Source organism: Cebus imitator, unplaced genomic scaffold, assembly GCF_001604975.1.
Source record: "Cebus imitator isolate Cc_AM_T3 unplaced genomic scaffold, Cebus_imitator-1.0 Scaffold282, whole genome shotgun sequence".
NCBI classification, from domain to species: Eukaryota; Metazoa; Chordata; class Mammalia; order Primates; family Cebidae; genus Cebus; species Cebus imitator.
The window spans coordinates 2,483,586-2,510,874 of record NW_016107597.1 but is presented as its reverse complement, the minus strand read 5'-3'; the positions used below and the strand labels follow the sequence as shown (position 1 = coordinate 2,510,874).

Here is a 27,289-nt window from a genome sequence, read left to right as displayed (position 1 = left end):
GCACATTCAATGGAGTGACCAGAATGGTGAAAGTATTTCACTAATACAAGTGAAGAATGAGTAAAAGAAGCTAAAGAGGCTGTATCTAGTGAAGTAAAAGTTCAGCAGCTCATGGTGACTGCTGGCTGAAACTAGTGAAGTAAAGGTCCAGAGGCTCATGGTGTCTGTCATCAAACATTTGAAGGGCTGTCCTGGGGAAGAATCATTAAAAGTACAGAACTAGGGTCAATGGGTAGACAGACAGTGAAATGGAAATGCTTTCTAACAGATTTTTCCAAAGATAAAATGGGCTTCCTTGAGAGGGAATGTGATCCATTATAAGCTGATAGATCACTTCAGAAGATGATATGGTAGGATAAGAAGTTCCATTACACAACACTTAAGTTGCTTTTAACTATGAGAAGCTATTTCTGTCCTTGTATGTGTATGACATTTCTACTAAAATCCCTTCCTTCATTGGCCATGTACTAAACTATAGAAAGAAACAATCATATTGCTATCTGCTGCATACCTTTCCCCTTGACTCACATCCCTAAAAAGTAGACTATTTTAATATCATAGTCACCTTGACAACAGAGGTGTCTATTTTAATAGCATTCAGTAATATTATTCAAAGGGAATCTATTGCCCAATAAAGTACGGGAACAGCCTTCAATGTTCTCTTTCTTTTCAAACCTCAAAGAGTCTAGGATTAAACATGGGCTTTGAAATTAAAATCGTTGTAAATTTGCTGAGTAAGTGAACATCAAGTGAGCTTGTTCCACAGAGTAGAAAGTTTTAACTTAGCATAATGTAGAAAAATATGGTTTTCTCTTGTAATACACATAAATAATTTTACTAACAGGTATGGCTCACATTTTACAGTTGTCTCTTATTTTAAACAATTCAATATACATCTAAATGCATTTAACCCTATCCAAAAGGTGATGGGGTTCTATAGAGGCCCCAGATATTAAACTCACCCACAACCTATCTTACTTAAAAATGCATTATTATTCATCATGGGAGGATGTTACACATATAAAAGTTATCTGAGGCAGAAACAACATGCCAAAAAATATTGCAGTGGGGAATTCACCAGACAGTTCTTGTACTAAAGGAGCAAACTTCCACTAAGAAACACAATCTTTGACTTAAAACCATTTAGGTTTTTTTTATTATTATTATTTTTAAGAACCTAGTATCTATTTCTTTTCTTTTTTTGTTTTTTTTTGGGTTTTTTTTGAAACAGGGTCTCACTCTGTCACCCAGACTGGAGTGCAGTGGTGCAATCTCAGCTCACTGTAACCTCCACCTCCCAGACTCAAGTGATTATCCTGCCTCAGCCTCCCTAGTAGCTGGGATTATAGGCTCACACCATTACCACCGGCTAATATTTGTATTTTTACTAGAGAATACCGGCCACAATGTTGGAATGTTGGCCAGGCTGGTCTTGAACTCCTAACCCCAAGTGATCTACCTGCTTTGGCCTCCCAAAGTGCTGGGATTACAGGCATAAGCCACTGCGCGTGGCCCCTAATATCTATTTCTAATAATAATAAATAGCATTCGACAACTTTCCTTGTATAGGCTCTGTCTAGCTCTTCACATTTTTGTCTTATTTTATTCTTACATCATACTGAGGAGTCGATACTATTATTTCCCCCATTGTATATATCAGAAAACTAGAGCTTAGGGAAGTTAAATGCTTTGCCCTAAGTTATACAGTTGATATTAACGAAGAGCAAGGAATCCAAATTTGATTTTAGAGAATGAATTACTTGCCCATGCACTGTGCTGTTTGCCTTGGTGGCTCTAATGCAAATATGATTCTTTTATTTAGGATAACTTTGTGGAGAAAAACAAAATTTAATTTGTTTCTTGGTTCCCAATGATTTTTCTCCCATCATACATTCAGTTGATCACTCAAGCTTAGAAGGTTACACTCACCCCGTTTATGAAGGAGAACACTAGCGTGTCGACGCCCATTTCCATTTTCAACATAACAGGAGTAATTTCCCAAGTCACCTTCTTCCACTGAGTCCACAATTAATGAGATGGAAACTTCCTGTTCCCCAAGATGCTCCTTAAGAATTCTAAAATATAAAGCAACAAAACAAAACAAAAATCCACACAAACATACACATACACAAACAAGAAAGAAATGTAGATGAATCTGAATCTGATGTAAAAATACCTACAAAATCTGTGCTTCAAATTTGGCTAGGAATTGATGCTATGTTAATTAAATTATATCATGCCCTTTTCTTCTTCACTTCTAATGAGGAAGCTTGTCTTTGTAGATGCTAATGAAGTTGCAGTTAATTATCTCCCTTAGCAGGACAATCACGCTGTCATAATAAAGAGGTGAGAAAGACCTTGAAGAAAAAGTTTATGAATTGCTTTCCCTTTAAGAAGAAATATTATGTAAGTTGAGATAAAAATTCTAATGTCTCAGGCTGAAGGTCTAATTACATGTCAGATTAATATTTTAAAAAAGAAAGAAAAGAAAATTTCTGAGCTATTTTGACATTTTAGTTGAAATTTTCAGTCTGACTTATGTTCATGATACTAACAAATTGCCTGTTTTTGAAGAAATGTGAAATTATAAACTTGTAGACTAAAAGTTCTGGTAAAGTATTTAACTCTAACATTTAAAATTAATGGGAAATGCTCACTAACCTCACTGTCATCTCTGTTCAACATTTTTTAATGCAGAGTTAAAGTAAACCACCTTTCTAGAAACTTCCTTGAATACACCCAAAGCCAGAGGGGTTAAAGGTTAGGAGGTTCATTGTCTTTCCTTTATTTTAGCATTTCATAGACCATGCATAAAATATAAGAGTAAAGTTTTAAATACAAAAAACAGCAGATAAATATTTCAGTACATATTGGACAATTGTCCATCTGGCCTTCTGGAATCCCATGGGGGCATTCTAGAGTAGAATATTCTTGTGTATTTGTTGCCAGAAGGAAGATCTCAATAGAAATAACCTTATGTGACAGTTTCATATGTTATTTTCTATCGAAAATCATTTTTTCTTAGGCCTTTGATAAAGTCTTAAAAGTCTTGACATTTAGAATGGGGGACCATGATTAAAATGTTTGTATATACCCAGAAGATGCAATCTTTAGATAGGAGGATGTTTAGAAGTAATCATCATTTTGATGTGGTTGCAACTTACTTATTATTATTAATGTTCTTGCATATTTACATTATGATTAAAAATAACTATCCATGCCCAAGAACAATTATAGTCAGCATTGAATATCTTGATACTTAAATGAATAAATACATAAACACATTGAACAAAAAAGAGGCTTAGGCATTATGCCTTCAAATATTTTCATGGTAGCATTCCCACTATATAAATATTTCAACCTTAAAGTCAGACTAAGAAAGGTGATGAAAACATTTTGTGTATCCTTATCAGTACCATCAACAGCTTATAATCCACTTGGTGGCTCAAATATGCACAAATATATAAAAGGAAATGACAGAGATTGTGTTTGCTTGAGTCACTGTACCTTGTTAATGTTTCCTGTCAACGTTTTTTTTGTGAGACAGGGTTTCGCTCTTGTTGCCTAGGCTGGAGTGCAACGGTGTGATCTCAGCTCACTGCCACCTCCACCTACCGGGTTCAGGTGATTCTCCTGCCTCAGCCTCCTGAGTAGCTGGGAATACAGGTGCCTGCCACCATGCCCAGCTAATTTTGCATTTTTAGTAGAGATGGGGTTTCTCCATGTTGGCCAGGCTGGTCTCAAAGTGATCCGCCCACCTCAGCCTCCCAAAGAACATATTTCTTTTTTTAAAAAGGGTCTCATAAACAAAAGCTACACTAACACATTGTCTATATTTTATGATATTTTAATCTCACACTCAGTATATTCTTTTTTTTGGACAGTCTTACTCTGTTGCACAGGCTGGAGTGCAGTAGCACATTCTTGGCTCACTGTAGCCTCTTTCAGATTCAAGTGATTCTTGTGCCTCAGCCTCCTGAGTAGCTGGGATGACAGGCATGCATCGCCATGCCCGCGTAATTTTTGTATTTTTAGTAGAGACAACGTTTCTCCGTGTTGGCCAGGCTAGTCTCGAACTCTTGGCCTCAAGCAATCCACCCACCTCGGCCTTCCAAAGTGTTGGGATTACAGGCGAGAGCCACCACGCCCAGCCACACTCAGTATATTGCTTATTGAAACAATCCTTGTTATTTTTTTTAATTATTTGCAAATGGCATTCATGTTTTACAATTCCATAGTAAGTCTCTTAACAGTGTTTTGCTTCTTTGTCATTAAATATAGTAGCATTTTATTATGATAATAGGAAAACAAATTCCTTTCAGCTTACTTTCAGTAAAACACTTACTTTCAGCTTACTTTCTATTCACTAACAGAGTAAATGTTAATCTTGACTGTACAAGTTAAAAGAAAAAAAAATTACCTAATGTCACTTTCCCAAACTCGATTTTCATCCAGATCTTCAATAAACTTTTCTCCTTTCATCCAGTAAATTAAAGGACTGACATCTCCGCTGTATCCAAAGAAAGCTCTGCATGTTAGATTAGCAGAGTCACCTGCAGAGAGAAGTGATGGAAATGTGTTATAAAACTCTTTGTTCACTCTTATTTTAGCAGACTGGCAGGTAACATTTTGATCACTTTTCATTGATTTAATAAAATATCTTTCTAGAAGAATAATTTTTCAGAGATCTTCAGTCTTTGTCAAATTGATAGAATGTGTGCTTTCGACAACATGGCTTGTTTAATGGAATGTGAGTTACTTATAAAATTTTGAAGAGGACTAGTCAGATGTGTATAGAACATTTTCCCATTCTGTTTGCCTGATGTTTTCTCATGATTAGATTGAGGTCATAAATGATTGCGAATTACACCACAGAGGTGTTGTGCTCTTCTCAAAGTGTGATATCAAAGGGTACATAATGTTGCTAATCACAAGATTTTATAGGGCAGATAGAAGATGTTTCTCAGTCTTGAATGTGGGAAATAGAAAATCTTTGGCTGCAAAGAAAAAGGAGCCATAAATCCGAGATCCTAAGAGAATGCTATTAAATTAGTTTTAATTTATAAAGAATAATATTTGAATTAAAGAAGCTAACACATACTCTGGTAGAAAAACACATTAAAAACAAATGAAAAATCATGATAATAAATATTTGGGATTTTCATTACAGGTAAAATCAATTACACTAGTATGAATATTAGTTTATTTCAATATGCTACTTAGAATGCTTTAATGGTGAATGCAGATTGGTCAGTTATTTAATAAGGTAAATTGAAGTCTCTGTCTAAAAGGTGGAAGTAAATTTAATGTCTGTAAAAGGTAAAGTTTCTTTCTGGATATTTTATGCCACTTTACAAGCACCTGGTTTACTCAAACTTCAGTCAGCATTAGAGAACTGAAATATTACAGTAGATACTAGTATTAAGACCTTGCTAATGCTAAATGGAACCTGAAATCAAGGGATAAGATGGGGTCTTGTAAGTCTGTATTGGGCAAAGAAACTGTCAGGGATGGCCACCACGTGAAGGGTTGAAAATGAAAAAGCAACACCTTCGCTGGCATTTGAAGTAAGCAAACTCTCAATTTATGGTAATCATAAATACTTAAGGATGTTGCCAGAGGGCCCTGAGAACTCTGTCACCCTAAGGAGCAAGGAAGAGGTTCCTAAGTACTGGAAGTCTCAGGGCTAAGCTATGAGTTGACAGTTAATATGTCTTGAAATTTTGCTTATGAGAGATTCTACAATATAAACACAGAGAAAAGCAGAATGCACTTATATGTACTCTTTCTAAACTAGAGCATGAGTATCTGTAAATTCTACAAGTTTCACAATGACAAAATTTTTCTTGGCTACAATTAATTGTATTCTATTAATTATGTTCATTGCTTAAGAATAATTCATAAAAATTATTGCTTTTCTAATATTTCTAAGATGGTATGATATCGTTTTTTTTTTTTTTTTCCACTGAGGTGGAGTCTTGCTCTGTCACCCAGGCTGCAGTGCAGTGGTGCGATCTTGGCTCACTGAAACCTCTGCCTACTGGGTTTAAGCAATTCTCCTGCCTCAGCCTCTGGAGTAGCTGGGACAGACGTCCACCACCACTCCCAGCTAATTTATTTTTGTATTTTTAGGAGAGACGGGGTTTCACCATGTTGGCCAGGCTGGTCTCGAACTCCTGACCTCATGATCCGCCCACCTCGGTCTCCCAAAGTGCTGAGATTACAGGCGTGAGCCACCATGCCCAGCCAGATTTTTTATATAATAGTCATCACCGATGACCAGATAAGGCAAGTCCAGAAAATATCTACAAACTTTTAAGAGACAAACTGAGGTTCCAAGGAGGTTTCTTTATTATTAATTTTTGTACAGAAATATTTTAGTATAAAATTCTCTCTCCTTTAGAGAATATTTACATTACAAAATGAATAAATGACTATTTCATTGATTGGAAATCAATTGCAGGTTTCTACCTCAAGTGTCAACCAACAATACAAAACAATTTCAAAAAAATATTCTTTGTGTTTACATTTTTATAAGAGCACATTTTTTTTTTTTTTTGCAACAGCACTATCTGTTATACTGCCAAGGTAGTCATGAATTCAATACCAAGTCTCAAAATATGACCTACTACGATGATTAACATTACATGCTAATGGAAACAAGAGGTATTACAGTTTTAAAAATGTGTATATCAATAATTTACACCATCTGTCCTTTAGAAGACCAAGTTTAAGTTTTTAGGTGGGACTTAATGCCTGGAACCCATAAATAGAAATCTCCAGGTATTGCCTAATTTTCCATTACAATTTTAGTAAATATGGGACCTTATAAATAATAAGTAAGGAATCTGACGTTCCTTAGCAGAGAGGCCAATTGACCTCCTGATTGGAACGTGAATTACTGTCTTTCATTACCCTCCTTTCTTTCCCAGATCAACTCTTTATTTTTATTCACTTTTATTTATTGTTTTCATAATTTTATAATTATTCATTTCTTTCACCTGCAGGCCTTGTGTTGCCACACCTAAAAAATGACTCCTGCACCCATGTAAGAAGCAATTTGCTTTCTCAGTCATCTTGGTTCACCTCTTCTTTGACTACCTCACCCTGCCTGGGTCTCCAGTACCGAGTGTATCTGTAGTGCTATGGCGACACCTAGGAGAACTCTAACCAGCCTTGATTTGGGCTTGCTGTGTGTCAGACAGTGAAATTCAAGGAAGGAATAGAAGAGGGTGGAGAGAAGAATAGAAAAACACTCTGGACAGAGGAAAGAGCATGAGTGAGAAAAAGCCAGGGAATTTTGGGGGAAATAAAATAATTTTGAAGGGGCTAAAGCTAAAGTGTAGATGAAGGACAGGTAGAGGGAAGATTAGGGGAAGAATAGAGACCTGGTGAGGCCAGGGCAGGAGCAGCGCTGTTCTATGTAGGGCATTTGGAAAATTGAAGACTTCCATTTCAGGGCAATGGGAAGTTGGGGAAAGGTTTTAAATAGGAGACTGATGTAATCAAATTTCTATTCTAAAGAGATCAGTATTACTGTATTTTCAAACTTGAGATTGGATGAGACAGAATCAAGGATTAAGAATGTTACAATACTCTGGGGTCACATAAGGAATAAGCACTGCAAAGATCAGATTATTTCCACATAATTTCTTAAAGTGATAAAGCATAGGTGGTAGCAGTAACTACAGAACACTCTGCTTTTTATCAATGTGATAATAGGGAAACTCTTAAAGCAGACATTAAGTAGGAAGCCTGTTAAGGCAGAAAATAGATATTTTTTCATTTTTATTATATATATATATCTCACTGTGTCACCCCACACAGAAAGAGAGAGAGAGAGATCTGGAAACTTCTAGTTTCTTCTCAATATAGGCAGAACAGAAAGTCAATTTGAGCAGTGCTTTGTTCTGTGAAGAGGCTTTTCAGTGGTTTTTCTTAATTGTACAAATTTGTGTGGCTAAGCAAAGTCACCACTTCCCTTCTTATGCATTGCTCTGCTCACAGGCTAGGCACTAGGAGCCAAGTAGAGTCAATCCTGAGAGCAAGCCAGGTGAGGTCAAACTTACACCTGAGTGTCTAATGAGGGGCCCTAAATGTTGTGGAGAAGAGCTGGGTTCATCTGGTACCATTTATTTGGAAAAAGTACCTGTGTCAGAGAGCTGTGATGTTGGAACCCAACTGTGTATTACCACCTTGTGTATGAAAGCAGGAATAAAGGACTATTATCCCTTCCTCTAAGCCTGAATAAGAACCAGGAATTGATAGAAATTCATGGGGCAGGGTGAAGCTTAGGAATAAGGGATGCATGTCCACCAAATAAGGGCAAATAAGGATTAAAAAGGACAAATAGTCATGAAAGTAATAAATGATGCGACTGTGTTTGTACCTTGGGCTGATGAACTAGGGCATGCTAATTACACAACAGGTTTTTAGCATTTGACTTTTAGGAGTCACCATTCATATTCCGTTTTATAGTCTCATGCTTTTATTTAAGACTATATTCTTTGCTTTAAATTTTCATTTTTACCTAATACACTCCCATCCATTAAATCCAATTCAAATGGTACCTCTTCCAAAATGCAGGCCTGCACTTTCAAGAAATACTCATTTAATATTTTTTCCCTCCTTCTCTTCTTTCTCCATAGACTTTGGAACATATTTCTGTTTCATGATGATATAGTCCTTTCAGTATCTGCTTTGCCCACATATCTAGCCCAGCAACTTGACTCTGCATTCCCCAAAGGCAGAAATTATATCTTTATTTACCTTCGTATTACTAGGACCCATTACAGCATCTTGAATATATTAATAACTCAATACATAATTTCAAATTAATTAATATCTGCTTACTATCTTTTGAACTTTCATTTTACATTGTTTCCCTTTTCTAAAAGCTTCATTAATTAAAGGGTACATGTCTACATGTCTCCACAAGCCAAATTTATCATGGAAAGTAGGCTTCACATTGCAAGTACAGAGCCTCCTCATTCAGATTTTATTTCAGTGGTATTATTCCATACCAACTTGCAAAGGTCAGTTACTACATTTTCAGAAATTCTGTGAGCAGGTTGTTAAGCATAGTCATTAAAACTTAAATTATGGAAATACAAAGAAACAATATTAAAAACAAAAATAATAGGTACTCAAAACTTCCTAATGATTTTGCTACGCTTTACTATTCATTCATTCATCTTTTGAGATTATTTACAACTATAGTATCCATATGGTGGAAATACTATATGATAGTGTACTACTGCACATCTCTTCCCAACTATATGTTTAATGACATTATGTTGGTAGCTTGAAAAAGGCCATGGCAGGAGTATTTACTCCATACAATGGCAAATGCTACAAATCAGGCTATGATTTATTGTTTTGTTGACTGTCTGTATTTAAAACATTGATGGGGAAAATGTTAATAATGCAGATTAAATTAAAAGTGTGTTGTGTCTATAGCTGCCATATTGGGAATAGCACAAATATGAAAAAAATATTCTCCTACTAAAATTTGATTCAGCAAAGAAATCATTTATATCATTGATGAGTGAGTAAAGTTCTGATATCCACCTCCATTGTTTTATTAGCTAATGACAATAAAAACATCAACTGTATTCATGGCAGAACTGCATTTAGAGAGCCAACTGTTAAACATTTACCAGAAGCTACTGTCTATAAAATTATTTTTAAAATACAAAGTTTGCATATTTTAATAGCTTTATTGAGATACAATTCACATACCATGTATTTACCCATTTAAAATGTACCATTCCACGGTTTTCAGTATATTCACAGAATTGTACAACCATGATCAGTTTTGAGACACTTTTGTCACCCCAAAAAGGAACCCTGTACCAATTGGCAGCCACTCCCCATTTTAGCCCCTAGCAACCACGAATCTACTACTTTCTGTCTCTATGGACATCTGGTATAAATGGAGTCATACAATATATTGCCTGTTGTAACTGGCTTCTTTTGCTTAGTTTAATGTTTTCAAGGTTTATTCATGTTATAGTATCTACCAATGACACCTCATTGTGTGAATGCATCCCATATGTGGATTTTGTTTATGTATTCATCAGCTGATTAACACTGGGGTTGTTTCCACTTTTTGGCTATTGTGAATACTGCTGCTAAGTTTTTGTGTGAACATATGTTTTCTTTTCACTTGGGTATGTACCTAGGAGTGATGTTGCTAGATCATAAGAGAATCTTATGTTTAAATATTTGAAGAAATGACAAACTCGTTTCCAAAGTGGCTGTGCCATTTTACATTCCTACCAGCAATGTATGGGGGCTCCAGTTTCTCCACAGGCTTGTCAACACTTGTTAGTATCTGTCATTTTTATTATAGCCATCCTAGTGAGGGTGAAGTAGGCTATCTTTGTGGTACCTAAGATTCATATGAAACCAAACTTTATTATTAAATATAGCTATTTTGCTAATCACCGTTCAAAATTATAAAAACATTATCAAGATAAAAAGGCTTCTTATTGGATCATAGCATGTAATTGTCAACATCATACTTAAAATGCTTTTTATTTACCTACTTTTGTGTTATAAACACAGTAATGAATTTATAAAATGATTTATAAAATGTATGATGATTTATAAAATCAGACTATATTTTTACTTGGCAATTTTCAGAAACCAAATAAATTATTGGAGGCTTACTTAGTTAGGCAATACTGAGAAGATTTAATTTCAAATATTTAAAAGTAAACATATTTTAATGGAACCCACAGTATCATCTCCTTTAAATTCAATACAAATATGCCTACAAGAATTTTTTTATTTTATTTTTCAAACTTCTATTTTCATTTCAGGGGTACAGGTGCAGGTTTCTTACATAGGTAAATTACATGTCATGGGGGTTTGGTGTACAGATTATTTCATCATCCAGGTTATAAGCACAATACCTGATAGATAGTTTTCTGTCCTCACCCTCCTTTTATCCCCTACCCTCAAGTATACTTGTGTTCATGTGTACCCAATGTTTAGCTTTCACTTATAACCGAGAACATGTGGTATTTGGTTTTCTTTCCCTTCATTAGTTCACTTACAATGGTGGTCTCTAGCTCCATCCATGTTGCTGCAAAGGACATGATCTCATTCTTTTTGATGGCTGCATAATATTCCATGGTGTGTGTGTGTGTGTGTGTNTACTACGACTTGTTTTATCAGGAAGGTCTTTATGACCTTTATCTTGTGCAGACTTCCTGTATCATTTTGTGACTAAGAATGCCTTAAACTCCTAGGAATGCAGACCAGTAGGTCTCAGCCTTATTTACTCAGCCCCTATTCAAGATGGAGTTGTTCTGGTTAAAATGCCTCTGACAGTAGCATACACCAAATGCTGAACTGAGTGCTTTGTGTGCATTATCTAGTTTAAAATCATAACTCTAAACGGTGGATATTCTCATTCCGTTTCACAGATAAAGAAACTGAGATTTAAAACTTTTAAGATTATTAGATTAATTTTTTAAGTTGTAAAAATCAAGCAAATTATCCATGTCACTTAGGGATTAAAATGTTCTGTTTCTGTTTGATTGCAGAGAATGCAGAAACATGAAATTTTCTGACACCCAAATTATAACTACCAACACCATTCTCAAGTTCACTATTAACCTTTTGATCCCTACCTAATGGTTTCTCTCATCAAACAGAGACTAGTCTCTTCACTAAAGTGTATTAATACAGCAACAAATTTTCTTCTGATCCTGAAAAACTACTATTGATTATCAGATATTGTTTAAATATTAGCTGGGTGCAAAGTTTATAGTTATACCTTGAATTATACCTTGAACTGGAAGAGCAGAGTATTATATTTCATCCTTAAAAGAAAAAGAAGAGCATTAAACAATTCTCAAAACATTAAAGAAACAAAATGGCATTGCTTTAGTTGCAGTATCACCGAACTTTGAGAGATATTTTTTAGTTTTCACCCTTCAAGAGGTTTTTTTCTTAAATTTTCTTAATTCGTGAGTTCTTTAAGCTTAAAGTGTTATTTGGAAGATTCCTACTAAGCAAGAGATACCTGGCTTTGAATAATAAACTCGTTGGTGGATAAATTTGCTATTGAAAATCTGGAGAGTTTTCAAAATATGTAATTTGCATTCTAAACCACAAAGGTGTTTTTTAGGCAACCATAAACTTGCATTTCTCACTTCTCTGTCACTTGTATCTATCACATCTCTTCTGAGTGACCTGAGATTTTTTTGCCTCATTTCCTGTTTTTCAGTTATCTGTCATTTTGAAGGATATAATTGGAATGCAGCCTTATCGTCTTTGTCTAGAAACCATGGCAACAGTACTGGAAGTTCAGGACTAAATTGCCCCAGGTTGTTTGGTTGCAATGATAGATTCTTTGGTGACAGCTCTGTCTTAACAGGGTCCCATTTCAGACATAGTCCTTCATTCTTACTATTGTCTGCTGACCTTGGGGTTCTGTTGATAATTTCTTTTGCTGTGTGGAAGCTCTTTAGTTCCACTAAGTCCCACTTGTCAATTTTTGTTTTTGTTGCAATTGCTTTTGGCATATTTGTTATGAAATCTTTGCCAGGGCCTATGTCTGGAGTGATATTTTGTAGGTTTTCTTCCAGGGTTTTTATAGTTTTGGGCTTTACATTGAGGTCTTTAATCCATGTTTAGTTGATCCTTGTACACGGTGAAAGGTAGGGTTCCAGTTTCAATTTTCTGCATATGGCTAGACAGTTATTTCAGCACCATTTATTGAATAGATAGTCCTTTCCTCATTGATTGTTTCTGTCAACTTTATCAAAGATAAGTGGTTGTAAGTGTGTGGCTTTATTTCTAAGCTTTCTATTCCATTCCATTGGTCTATGTGTCTATTTTTGTACCAGTACCATGTTGTTGTTATACGACAAAGCTACAGTAGCCAAAACAACATGGTACTGGTACAAAAACAGACACATAGAAGTAGGGTAATGTGATGCCTCCAGCTTTGTTCTTTTTACTCAGTATAGCTTTGGATATTCAGGGCTTTTTTGTTCTATATTAATTTTAAAATAATTTTTTTTCTAGTTCCTTGTCATTGATAGTTTGACTAGAATAGTACTGAATCTGTAAATTGCTTTGGGCAGTATGGCCATTTTAACAATATTGGTTATTTTTGTCCATGAGCATGGATTGTTTTTCCATTTGTTTGTGTCATCACGGATTTCTTTCAGCAGTGTTTGGTAATTTTTGTTGTAGAGATCTTTCACCCCTCTGGCTAGCTGTATTTCTAGGTATTTTATTTTATACTTTGTGGCTATTGTTAATGGGATTGCATTCTTGATTTGGAAGTCAGCTTGGATGTTGTTGGTATATAGAAATGCCTACCAGCATTCTTTTCGGGTTTTTTTTTTCTTTTTTTTGAAACAGAGGAGTCCCACTCTGTTGCTCAGGCTGGAGTGCAGTGACACAATTATGGTTCATTGCAGCCTCAAGCCTCAACCTCCCAAGCTTGAGTGATCCTCTCACCTCATCCTCCTGGGTAGCTGGAACTACAGGCATGTGTAACCATGCCTGGCTAATTTTTTGAGACAGGTTCTGGCTTTGTGACCCAGGCTGGTGTGCCTAGCTAATTTTTTATTTAATAGAGACAGGGTCTCCCTATGTTGCCTAGACTGGTCTCAAACTTCTGGGTTCAAGCCATCCTCCCACTTTGGCCTCCCTAAGTGCTGGGATTACAGTCATGGGCCACTGCAGCCAGCCAGTATTATTTTCATATGATAATGTTTTAGAAGTTTTACTAATGAAATAGGACATAACAAAGCAATGAGATGTTTTAAAAAGTTGATAAAAACATTATTATTATTAAAGTTTATAAGAGTTTCAGAACATAAAATTTGTACAACTGTTTAATGGAATATTGTCAAGCAGATCAATTAGTTAACATTTGTAAAGTACATAAATATGAAAATTGCCAAATAAAGGCTTCATATATTGAATCAATTTCAATAAAAGCATTGTTTGAAGATAATCTGATTGCATACTTAACCAATTTAAAAAGCCCTATATTTTGTCTTTTTAAAAAGAGTTATTTCAGATATTCAAATCTAAGATGTAATCACTTGCTAGTAAAATTTTAAAATTTGCCATTTTGATATAACATTCTTTTGTATTGGTATTCCAAAATATAAAATTCTGTGTAGCTCAAGTTATTTCAAACAAAAGAAAATATAATCATGTAAAAAATAAGACTTGCTATCCTATAAATCAAATGGAGTCTATGTGTAATTCTCGAAGGAGGGGCTATCCATTTTTTTCAGTATATTTGGATAGAACTTTAGGTCCAGACAAAAATATCCTTAAGAAATTCAAAAGAGACAGAATATGCAAAATAAAACCAAGAGAAAATGTGGGTCTTAAGAGCATACATTCTAAAATTATTAAAAGCTTGCTTATAAATTTTTTTTTTTTTTGGAATGGGGTCTTGCTATGTTAATCAGCCTGGTCTTGAACTCCTGGGCTCAGGTGATCTTTCCCTCTCCTGAGTAGCTATGATTACAGGTACAAGGCTTAAAATTTTAAAGTGAAACACTATCTGTCTAATATGAAATCATAAGAGCATCTATCTCAGCATATTGTGACCCTGCAGCAATAAATAATTGATGAAGGCAATTCAGAATAAAGTCAATTTTCCTTAGTGGGGTAAGTTGGTAAACCTGGCAAATTTGAGGTATTTTTTTAAACTACATGATTTATAGTAATTTAATGTACTTACAGTTTAGCTATAGTTAATGTGATTTAAAATTATTATTTTTTAAAATCTTATTCTCTAAGAGACACTGATGTTTATCAAAGCTTTGCCAGCCTTAAGAAGAAAACTGTAGTTAGTTATGGTCTATGATATTTAAAAATTATTATCATCCATGATTTCTACAGCTACTGATTAGAAAATACAAGAGATCTTATTTATACTAGCAATAAACAAACAATTAAACAAATCCAAATCCATTCCCAAGTTATATTTTAGATGGAATGCTGATGCTAACAAAAGTCCACTAAGATGTAGAACTCAACAAAATAATTCTATATTTATTTAGAAATTTAAGTAGGTGGATATTGTCAACAACTATTCTAAAGAAGTGTAATGATGATAGATCTGGACATTATGTTGTTGGTCTAAACAAAGAGCAAAATATATTTTAAAACAATGATTAAAAAAAAAAAACATCATGTTTGTCCCGCAGGCAGTGATACAGCTCTTTGAAATCAATTGTAGTGCTCAGAAATGGTAGCAGATTTAACTCCAGGCAATGAGTTATCAGAACTGCATTATGTTCTGAAAACAAAAATTAGTTTCATATAATATAGCAAAATAAATATGGGATTTATTAGAGTTAAATATTACTACAAAACAAATATGCTATATAAGAGAAAGTATATATTTTATAAATCTGTGGAGGAAAATAATTTCTTAAAATTGAAGTCTAGAAATAACAAAAATGTTCAAGATTGAAAGATTTGAATTTATAATTAAAAAATCACAACAGAATGATTTTGAATTTTTATGTTTTGTGTTTATTTAATGTGTGTCTGGGTATGCTTCTGATTAAAAAGAAAAGACAATTTTAAAACAGCATAATATCTAGAATGGACATTAATAAATTAATAGATTGATATTTCAGATATTCAACTTGATAATAATTAGTGCTAGATTGCAATAGGAACTTTAGGGAAAGTTATTATTAGCAATTACTAACGCTACCATTAACCTTGCTTTTTCTTGCATAGTTCCACTAACTTTCATATCAGTGTTTATTTTGTACTCCCATATACTCTACAATGTCATTTAGCTTACAGTCATATGGATTAGACGTTACATTTTTTTTTATTTTACTTAAGTCAGTGAGTCCCAAATTTATTGTCAAAAAACTTACCTCCACCCCCCCACCAGATTTTGATTCAGCAAGTCAAGTCTGGAGAGTTTCAGAGATTTGAATTTTTAACAAGCACCCTCAGGTGATTTTTCATGCAAGTGGCTACAGTTAACTGTCCAAAAGAATTTGCTTTTACCTTGGAATTTGTTTAAAGTGGAACTGGGGCTCAGAAAAGCAACAACATTGAAAAATATTAGGGCAGGCCCTGTAAGCAGGAAGCAAGGACAGGGAGGCTGGAGAAGAGGAAAGAGAAAGAGGGTTCACAATAATGGCAGTCATGGGTAGAGAAGTAGCTGTTGTAGACAAGAAAGTAGGATATACAACCGGGTCACTGAGAACCCAATCCAAGCTACAGAAATATATACATATATTTGAAAAATTATGTAGAAAATTACCTTTCATTGGAAAACCATTTATTGGTTTATGGCACACTCTTCCATGTTATTGGGCTCCTGCTCTTTTACTGTCTTTGAACTATATTTTGACTCTGTAAAACGTAGGACACTGATACGGGTATAAATTTTGTCCTGTCTGATAGTGATTTAATTGACTCACCTCTCCTATCCCTACTGTAACCTGGGGAAAAAACAAATTTGTCTCCATTTACAATTCATCTCGACATTCATTTAATCTGTGTAAATCTGCTTCTTTGATATTTCCTTTGAACTGGTCATAACATCTGCTTGGTCCCCTCATATTGCATGAGCAAAAACTTTTTTAGCATGTGTTCATTAATGTATCTGTGTAAGAGTCATGACAATACATGTTTCTGAAAATTATCTATAAAAAGGAATATAATATCTGCTTTGTTGCTTATCACTACCATTAAATTAAGCAATGTTTATACACACTCAGTACGGCTCTGACATTTGTTGGATTACTGAAAGGTTTTATGAGCACTCTCCTTATCCCCCTTTTTTCAAATATAAGATTTAGCAACAAGCAACAGGGAAACGATTCCCTATTTAATAAATGGTGGTAGAAAAACTGGGTAGCCGTATGCAGAAAACTGAAACTGGACCTCTTCTTATACCTTATACAAAAATTAACTCCAGATGGATTAAAGACTTAAATGTAAAACCCAAAATCATAAAATCCCTAGAAGAAAACCTAGGCAATACCATTCAGGACATACACATGGGCAAAGACTTCATGACTAAAACACCAAAAATAATTCCAAGAAAAGCCAAAATTGACAAATGGGATCTAATTAAACTAAAGAGCTTCTGCACAACAAAAGTAACTAGCATTATAGTGAACTGGCAACTCATAAAATGGGAGAAAATTTTTGCAATCTACCCATCTGACAAAGGTCTAATATCCAGAATCTACAAAGAACTTAAACAAATTTACAAGAAAAAAGTTAACAACCCCATCAAAAAGTGGGCAAAGGATATGACCAGACAAATTTTCAGAAGAAGACATTTATGCGGCCAAAAAACGTATGAAAAAAAGCTCATCATCACTGATCATTAGAGAAATGCAAATCAAAACCACAATGAGATACCATTTCATGCCAATCAGAATGGTGATTATTAAAAAGTCAGGAAACAACAGATGCTGATGAGGCTGTGGATAAGTAGGAACACTTTCACACTGTTGGTGGGAGTATAAATTAGTTCAATCATTGTGGAAGACAGTGTGGCGATTCCTCAAGGATCTACAATGAGAAATACCATTTGACACAGCAATCCCATTACTGGGTATATACCCAAAGGATTATAATTCATTCTACTATAAAGATGCATGCACATGTATGTTCATTTAGGCACTGTTCACAATTGCAAAGACTTGGAACCAACCCAAATGCCCATCAATGTTAGATTGGATAAAGAAACTGTGGCATGTATACACCATGAAATAGTATGCAGCCATAAAAAAGAATGAGATCATGTCCTTTGCAGGGACATGGATGAAGCTGGAAGCCATCATTGTCAGCAAACTAACACAGGAACAGAAAACTAAAGACTACTTGTTTTCCCTCATAGTGGGGGTTGAACAATGAGAACACATGGATACAGGGAGGGGAGCAACACACACCGGGGCCTGTTGGGGTGAGGGGCAAAGGGAGGGAGAACATTAGGATAAATACCTAATGCATGTGGGGCTTAAAACCTAGATGATGGGTTGATAGGTGCAGCAAATCACCATGGCACATGTATACCTATGTAACAAACCTGCATGCTCTGCACATGTATCCCAGAACTTAAAGTAAAATAAAAAAATAAATAAAATTAAAAAAGAAAAAAAGAATCAGCAATACATTTTTTATCCTTATTTAAGTCCAAGCTATTTAGCTTGCTATCAAGACCAACTATCGCTCTTCTCTTTCAGTCTCTAATTTGCTGCAACAAGCAATTTCTGATAAGGCAATCCTAGCCTGTGATTCAGAGCCAAGCACCGCAGCTCTTCCTTACTCTCTTCCATTTAGATATTGAAAAAACTCCTGCACCTCTCATCGCTGATACACAAGTAATAGAGCTAAGACTGTTTACCACATTTAACCAGAAATACAGGAAATTAGCATTAGAATTCCACAAGTTAAGGAGAAGAGAGATCTTTATTTAATTTGTCTCTCAATTTTGTTTCTTTGTTTTCCTTCAAGTAATAACAGACAAATTTAAGCTATGGCCTAGGGATCTGCACACATCAAATATATCAGTCAGCCAGTTCTGTAGTCCTGAAGATAATTGTATTCTTGCTGCCTCAAGTTGGTATCTATAAAAGCCACAGTAAATTGCACGAAATGCATCTGCTTCCTTTTTGGCAGAAAGGTGCACAGTCAGCTTGATCTCACCAGGTTCAGAAGGAAGCACTCTAAAATTGATCATAAAAAATCATTTGCTATCTAAAATGAGAACAATGCTTGTCTCACCGCAGGCTTGCAACTAGGCCACGATTTGAGGGGTCTTAGAGGAAAACAATACTTTTCCCCTTCAACCAGTAGATTCCAATCAGCTAAGTAGAACACACTTCTAACTGGGTATCACATAGCCATTTCTAAAACTATGAGATCAATCTCTCTCTCCACTAGAGGACACTCTAACTTACTAAAAAAAAAAAAAAAAAAAAAAAAAAGCTCTCTTTTTTTAATTAAAAAGAAAATTCTCCTCTAATTAAAAAGCACCAACATCCAGACATTTTTACTATTTGCAATTAGGAAATAGTGAGCGTTTTGTTCTCAAGTAAGATGTTGAATAGTAGGGGGATTTTAATTTCATTTGCACCATTAATCATGTATATTAAAATTACTCTACAGTCATGGTAAAGATAAATGTTTTGCCAAAGACTCCCCATTTAAGATAAAAGCAAAGTGGTTTACAAAACATATTTATCTTTTGTCATTAGTTACACTGAATGGCTTTTCTAGAAAGCTTTATTCAGAAATGAAAAAAGGGAAGTATTTCTCTCTCTCTTTCTCTGTCTCACACACACACACACACACACACACACACACGGAGACTGAAATTCCCTTGGAACTTCCTTAAGATGTTTTATCTAAATAAGTACTACGACCTATGGCAGAAAATAGTTGCCAATATCAAAGCACAGATAGTTCTTTGAAACTCAGACATTTATCTAAGAATTCTAAAAGAAAGGAAAAGTAATGAAAGGGGTACGTTATATTAAGCTCATAGTTGAGGATGTGATTGCTGCAAGATATTACAACATCTGCTCGAATTTCAAGGAAACAAAATCACAACAGTAAAACAAGGTATGAATTTTAAATTTGCTAACCATAATTCAACTGTAGTGTCAGATTTCTTTATGAAAATAGGTTTTATACATTACTATATATTTTTGCAGCTTTTAGGAATAAAGAAACTCACTTGTTTGATCAATAGATTATAAGAGAATTTAAGTAATGACAAATAACTTGGAGTTAATATACATTATAGTACACATGGTGAGTGTTCACTTATTGTTAGCAATTATTATTAGCAGTAGTATTTCTATTATGGGACAAACTGTACTGTAAGTGATGATATATAGTATATATATCAAATTAGGCCAAAGTATGCCTTTCAGGAGTCAGAGGGCTGCAGAATGAAATTGAAACAAGCTGTCGGGGTATTTCTCACAGTAATGAAATTAAGAGAGGCACGAGCAAGGATCCTCTAGAATGGAGAGGAAATCTTATGCACTTGAAGGAAAAGGGCTTGAAAAATGAGAATATTATTACCACATTGTATTGGGTAGTAAAAAGATTCTTGTAAGGGCTCAAATTTTAGCCCTTGATGGCTGTTTTCTACCTGCATGTAGCAAAAGTTCATGGTGTCTAGAACAATCAGTGGACACTAGCTAGAAGAGGAGGTGTCCCTCTTATTAACATCAAACATCTGTTAACACTCAGTTGCACTTGGTGACCTCACTCCTGGGAAGGTGTGATGTTGCACCTGAGTGTTGAGAAGATGGGTCTTAGATAAAAGATGTGGGAAAATGATGACTATATAGTAGAAATTATTCACCTGCCAGGAAATTGATTTGCTCTAAAAGGCTACTTAGAAACTCCCGGTGATGATGAAGGGCAGGAAGTATAGCCATTGTTACCCTTGAGTTGAGTGGATGGAAGAAGTACCTCGTGATTTGCTTTCTGACAAAAACATCAGATCTCCTTATAATTTTACTCATTTCTAAAGTTGTTTCAAGTCATCCACAAAGTGAGCATTGTTTTTGTAATGCAGATATTTTTAGGTTTTAATAAAGAGGTCTTTTTACCCTCAAATATTTGTGATTATATCTTGATAAGACACATTCTTTATTTTTACTTTTAATTGCTCTTTTAGTCACTGTTCCAAATCCTTTCTTCATTTTTTTTAGCTCTTACAGTGCTTTCTCCTCTTTCCAGAGTCCCACACATTTAAAGCAAATTATTGCATTTTTAGCTTCCAAGTATATTTAAATCAACCATTAAAAATGCATAAAGAAAGCACGTATCTGAGGTCATTAACCAGCAAATTCTTTAAACCTCAGTGTCATAAGCAGTTGAAAAAAAAAAAGAAAGGAAAAATATGGGGGGGGGATTGGAATATGCAAAGGAGTAGAAAGAGGGAATGAAAAATGAAAGAAGAAGGAAAGAAAAGAATATTAGTGGTGGTGAAAGTGAAATACCCCTAGCAGTTTATTCAAATGTAAGTTACCACCACTGTTACATATAAGTTGTGATTCTCTTGAACAAACCCTGTCCATACATTGCCTTAACTTTTTTTGTGCTTAATATGTCATCTCCAAACCCTGACTGATACTTGTTGAGGCAGAGACCACCAAATGCGTCCCAGTGTCTATTAGTCCCTTCTTTCTTTTAGCAGTATAGTCCCTAGAATTTTAGTTGAGCACGTGGCTACCCAGTTATAGACCACATTTCTTAGCTTTTCTCGCAGCTAAATGTGATCATGTACCTAAGATTGGGTGAATGACATGTATGAAGAAGTGATGTGTGCAATTTCCAGGTCATTTCCTTTATGATAAAGCCTCATGCCCTAGAGTTTATTTTTCCCTTTCCTGTAGACTGGAAAGCAATGTATCAGTGAACTGGCTTCTGCCAGATATACGAGGACAAAATAAGGGAGCAACTACATATAAGGAACTTGAGTGCCCAAATGAATTAACTGAACGGAGTCACCTGACCACTCTGGGGCTTCTAGCTATTGGTTTATTTATCAAGAAAAATATACTTCAATTTTATCAAAGACATCACATTTTGGGGTATCCTTGCTACCCAGCTAAGCCTGTATCCATCAGTACCTCTAGAATCTACTTTTTCCATCTTGTCTCACAGGTCGCAGTGTGGCAGAATAAAATCATGGCCATATACCTACTAATTTGATCCACTTAGTGATGAAGGCAAAAACCATATTTATCTCCTGCTAATCCCCAATACTTCCCCACAGTACTCATGTTCAAAATGCAGAAACATAAAAATATAAGCTCCTCTTTGAGAAGAAAAATATGAATTAGGATGAGTTTCCTTTTAAGAAAGAACTCAGCTTAATTATAGAAAATCTAGAAACCATTTACTTAGACCTTGGTTTATTTAGGGGTGATATAGTAAATAATACCTGTTCTAAAACACATATAGCAGCTTGTGACTTAGAATGCTTTGTTTTGATAGTTTTTACGTGGATAGTTTGGGCCAAAATGAAAGGTTCAATGCAAATAGAATTTTGTGATTCTTTGTACATTTTAATGAGGTATCCTCTCTCGACTTTCTTTTTTTTTTTTTTTTTTTTTTTTTTTTTTTTTTTTTTTTTTTTTTTTTTTTTTTTTTTTGAGTTTCGCTCTTGTTACCCAGGCTGGAGTGCAATGGCGCGATCTCGGCTCACCGCAACCTCCGCCTCCTGGGTTCAGGCAATTCTCCTGCCTCAGCCTCCTGAGTAGCTGGGATTACAGGCACGCACCACCATGCCCAGCTAATTTTTTGTATTTTTAATAGAGACGGGGTTTCACCATGTTGACCAGGATGGTCTCGATCTCTTGACCTCGTGATTCACCCACCTCGGCCTCCCAAAGTGCTGGGATTACAGGCTTGAGCCACCGCGCCCAGCCCTCTCTCGACTTTCTTAACACTCAAGGTCTTGATGCACAAAGCCTGCTTTTCTTATGTTTTTAAAAATATAAATTGTAATCATTAGATTTATTAGTTTTCAAACCTAATGAAATATTTTTAGGAAGTTGTATAGGCTTATAACATGGCGAGTGCAGGAATAAGGATAGCTAATGCATGCTGTTTATTATTTAAGGTGTAAATGAACATTCAGTGAACTCACTGTTTGGTGTTTTCTCTTTTGCTGCCTAGAAGGACTTTTGTTTGTTACCATAATATTATAAGTACTCAGTGTAACTGCTTGTGTTCCAGGCAGTAGTTTGCTCTGCTTGTCTCTTCTCTATAGTGGCTCAGTAAAATGCTTCTGACAGCTTCTGAGCTTAAAATACACCATGAAGCCGGGCTTTTTTGTCCACATTTGATAGAGGGAGACATAGCAGTTTGAACTGCCATGGAAGCAGTTTGAACAACTGAAGCTCAAAATAAGAGGGAATTTTCTGTGCTGAGTTAATCAGAAAAAGTTTCAGAAGTTGGTAGCATTCATAGATATTTTCAGTACTTAAAAAATTCACTGTTGGCTGGGCATGGTGGCTTATGCCTGTAATCCCAGAGTTTTGGGAGGCGGAGGTGGAAGGATCACTTGAGGTCAGGAGTTCAAGACCAACCTGGCCAACATAGTGAAACCCTGTCTCTACTAAAAATACAAAAATTAGCTGGTCATGGTGGCAGGTGCTACTTGGGAGGCTGAGGTGGGAGAATCGTTTGAAGCCAGGGAGGTGGAAGTTGCATAGCTTTGGTCTGTTGCCCAGGTTGAGATTACATCACTGCACTCCAGCCTGGGCAACAGAGCGAGACTCCATCTCAAAGAAAAAAAAATTCAGTGTCATTCTCATTTCTAGTCTATGACCAAAGCTAGGTCTCTCAGTTCTTTTTATTCTTGAGGAAGACTTGTTATTTCTCTTTGCAACGTGTATCTCTTGTCTTAGTCCATTCTAATATTGGTGTTTTTAAAATCACTTGAAACTAATCATGCTATTCCAACTTTTATCCACCTATCCCGGTCATGCAATGTCAGGCTCAGTAGATCATTTTTTTTTAATTGCTTGAAAATATTTGTATTGTCTCTAAATGTGCAATTTCTTGAGTAGCTCTGACAACCCTCAAAATTCTTCCTTTCCTTTTGCAATTCCCAATCTGACTTTCTATGCCTTTATCCTCCCTCATGATGTTACCCTTACTCCTGGCCTGTATACTTAAGCAGTATCACATTCACACACACACACACACACACACACACACACACACACACACACACCCTAATACTAAGACTGATTACTCTTCTGTGAGTTATTGGGAAGTTTTTCACTTGGTTTTTAATTACAACTGCCTTACGCAAAGCTTATAAGGCACTGATCTAGGTTTATAGTCCTCAAGATTTCTTCAATAAAAGAGATTGCAAAGCAGCATTTCAGACTTGCCAGCATCTAATAAAGGTTATCACTTGAGAATATCTTTACTGCTTTCTTACCTAAGAAAGTGTATCATTTTCTGAAGTCCATTTTCTGACTATCACTATTATTGTTTATGGCAGTGATATTTTATTTATTGTTTAATATTAGCAACTCTCTAAGTGGGAAGTTGTGGAAGTCAATTAAAATAACTGTCTTCTTGTCTTTAGGAAAATGACCACTTTATGTATTTCATTGTATAAAAATGAATACTTTCCCTAAAATACTTATGGAATCATTCACATTATTGGCATTCTATTATATTAATAAGCTTGCCTTTTCCCCAACGCTTGACTGTTACGGGGAATGCCCTTCAGTATATCTAATCTACATATCTAACTGTTTCCAGGAAACCCTGACCACTTCCACACAGCCCAAGATAGAGGAAGGAGTAAAGCCATTTGTTCAGGTCTGGATGATGTTTCATATCGTTAACTCCGTGGTGCTAACTGTTGGAATTCCTCTCATTGAAAGATTAATGGCAAGTGTTGCTGATGGGATGTGCATTTTGAATCAAACACCATCTTAGATTAATGAAAATATCCCTCACTGATATGATCAACCTGGTCAATCTGATAGCTTAAATTTGCCCTGGCCATGCCCAACCCATAGAAAAATATAGTTATAGCAAATATTAAGACAAAATGAATACAGTTAGTAAACTTAACTATGATTATTGTGAGCAGAACAGCAAATCATTTCAAAATTGCAATTCTGAAATGTCAATTAGTATTTTTGATATCACTATTTAGTCAAAAGATATGCTTCTTGGCTTTCTCATCTGAAGTGGGAGAGAGCCTCTGAAGATTTCATGGATGAAGTTTTAAAGCACTTGTGATATATCTCAGTTACTTCTTTGTTATCTTTTTTATGAGTATTTTCCAACATTTAAGTTTTTACAATATAAAATATTGCTTTTATAATTTAGGCAACAGTAAACATATAGCCTTAAAATATCACCATATATTCTACTTCATGGTAGCACAGCAAATCTTGCATCATCTTCCTTCACTACCTGTTTTGTTCAACAATCTGTAGTCATAGGAAAGGTCTTTGAGAAACATCTTTCCCTCAGTCAGGATCAGCTTGGTGACTCTAACTATCTTTAGAAAAGTGCAGTTGTATAGATTATAGATTAGTGACCATCTTTGGAAGTACAGCATTAACAGGACATAGGCAAGTATTAGAAGAGTCACCTTTCTCATCCATATTTAAAGACCATGTATTTCCCCAACACAAATGAAAATTTTAAATCAGTTTGGTTGAACTGGTATTTGATTTTAAACTAGCTCCACTATTTCCATTGGCATCTTACTCCAAAAATCAGGGATTTGGTACAGGATGAATGGATGCCTTCCACTTACAGCTTAGCATAACAACAAATAAGGTTACATTCTATAGCATTACTTGGTCTTTTAGTACAACTAAATAAGTGTGAATAGTATTTATGTTCTCTTTTTCAAGCCAACACTATAACTTCCATTTGTACAACTATTGTCAGAAATTTCTGAGAGATCACTTTATTCTCACTGTAATAATCAAATCATTCATCTTAGAAAAATATTGCCTGAAAGAAATAGTAGAAACTGGTCATTTCCTTTTATAATGGAGAACGGTGGGAGTAGTAAAGAGATAAATTGAATCAATTATTTCCTAATTCCCTTGTTCACAGGATGGCAGCAATGCCCTTAGAATAACTGAGAGGATAAACAAGCTGATCTTCATGGTCCCACCCTCACATTTCTACATAACTTCCTTCACTTATCCACCAAGTGACACGACCTTCATGAAGCACAATGCTTACCCAGAACCCTTACTCTAGTAGTCCCCAAGGCTTGCCATCTCTGAGAGTACACATTGTGTTGGCTCTGTAATGTGCCAACTTGCTAGGTCAAACTACATTTCCCAGAATTCCATTTTCTTGCATGTGTCCAGTTAGGGTAGGCTACACGAAAATTTTTTTCACACTAGTTGGAGGATGTTAGGAAGGCAATTGCCATTTTGCAGTGTGTGTGTATGTGCATGCACATGTGCACACAAGCACATTGCTGCTGGTATGCTGACTTGCCTCATTGACACGAAGCATCAGTTAGACCTGTGTGTTCTCTTTCCCCCTGGATCTTCCTTCAGTGTCTCTGACTTCTGGACCAGAGCTGTGTGTACTCATTCTTACTGCTGAGTTCAGAGGCAACAAGAAACAACATAGGTTTCAGTCTGTCCTAGTGGAGTTCAAGCCTGTTTGTGATATTCTCACTTGACTGCCTGCCTGTGAACTTCAGGCTCTGACATTAGATGCATTAGATGCAGAGACAGCTTTGTGGAGACTGCTTAGTCAGATCTATAATTGTGTAAATTGATTCTCTGTAAAATATATGTTTATCTATCTATATGTATGTGTATATACACAAACTTCACACATACACACACCTAATAGGATACATATATGGTACCCTACTGCTCTACTTCTCTGGATGAAGTCTGAAGGATACACATGTTAGGCCAAAGTTATCACTGTCTTCTCCCTGGTTAAGTTTCCCATTCTCTCAATGGGTTGTCTTCTGGGATTAGGAGGAAAATGATTTTATTATTTCCCAGTTAAAGTTATTAACTTGGTATTTATAAAATATCATGTACCAAGTGCTAAACAGTGAGGTCCTTTCTGACTTTATCTCCCAATCATTCCCCTAAACATACAGCACATTGAAAGTCATTTCCCATCTACTCACTGCAATCTGACGTCCACTGATAGCATTCTACTAAAATTGATTCCCAGTTTGGGTGGTTATGTCTTTATTTCACTAGATCTTTCTACATTCTTGGTATAGCTTACTCCTCCTTCATTTTGGAAGTCCTTTTCTGCTGGCTTTCTTACAACCACTTTCCAGCCTCTTTGGAAGGTACTTGCTCCATGCACCTAGGGAATGTTTGCTGTTTCTCTCATTAATCCTCTACTCACACCTTACATGCAGGAGCAGGCTTATATATATATGTCAAATACTTTAAAGACTTTACCACGAGTATTTACTGACCTTCAAATCTAAATCTTTGGTTTGGGCCTCTGTCCTGCATGGACATCTCTATTTGGATATCCCACAAGCATCTCACGCTCAATGTGTCAGCAATTTGACTAGTGATATTCCTCCCCAAATTGCTCAACCTTCTGATTTCCTATCTTGGTGAACAATATGTAGCATTCATTAAACATTCAATAAATGCTTATTAGACAGTGAATGGATAAATAAACATGACTAGAAAAGACATTTCTTCACTATTGAATTCTGAGAGTAAATAATAGCAACCCAATTCATACAATAGTTTTTTCTTTTTTCTTTTTTTTTTTTTTTTTT

General features: G+C 35.4%; 1 protein-coding gene across 1 annotated transcript in view; it reads right to left on the bottom strand.

The window, feature by feature from the left end:
• Positions 1-27,289, bottom strand: part of IL1RAPL1 (interleukin 1 receptor accessory protein like 1) — a 1,323,503-nt gene that overhangs the window by 32,913 nt on the left and 1,263,301 nt on the right. The window contains exons 7-8 of the mRNA XM_017501615.2: positions 4,421-4,553; positions 1,930-2,075 (exon numbers count right to left, since the gene is read on the bottom strand). Coding sequence (XP_017357104.1) covers positions 1,930-2,075; positions 4,421-4,553 — 279 coding nt within the window. The remainder of the gene's footprint in view (positions 1-1,929; positions 2,076-4,420; positions 4,554-27,289) is intronic.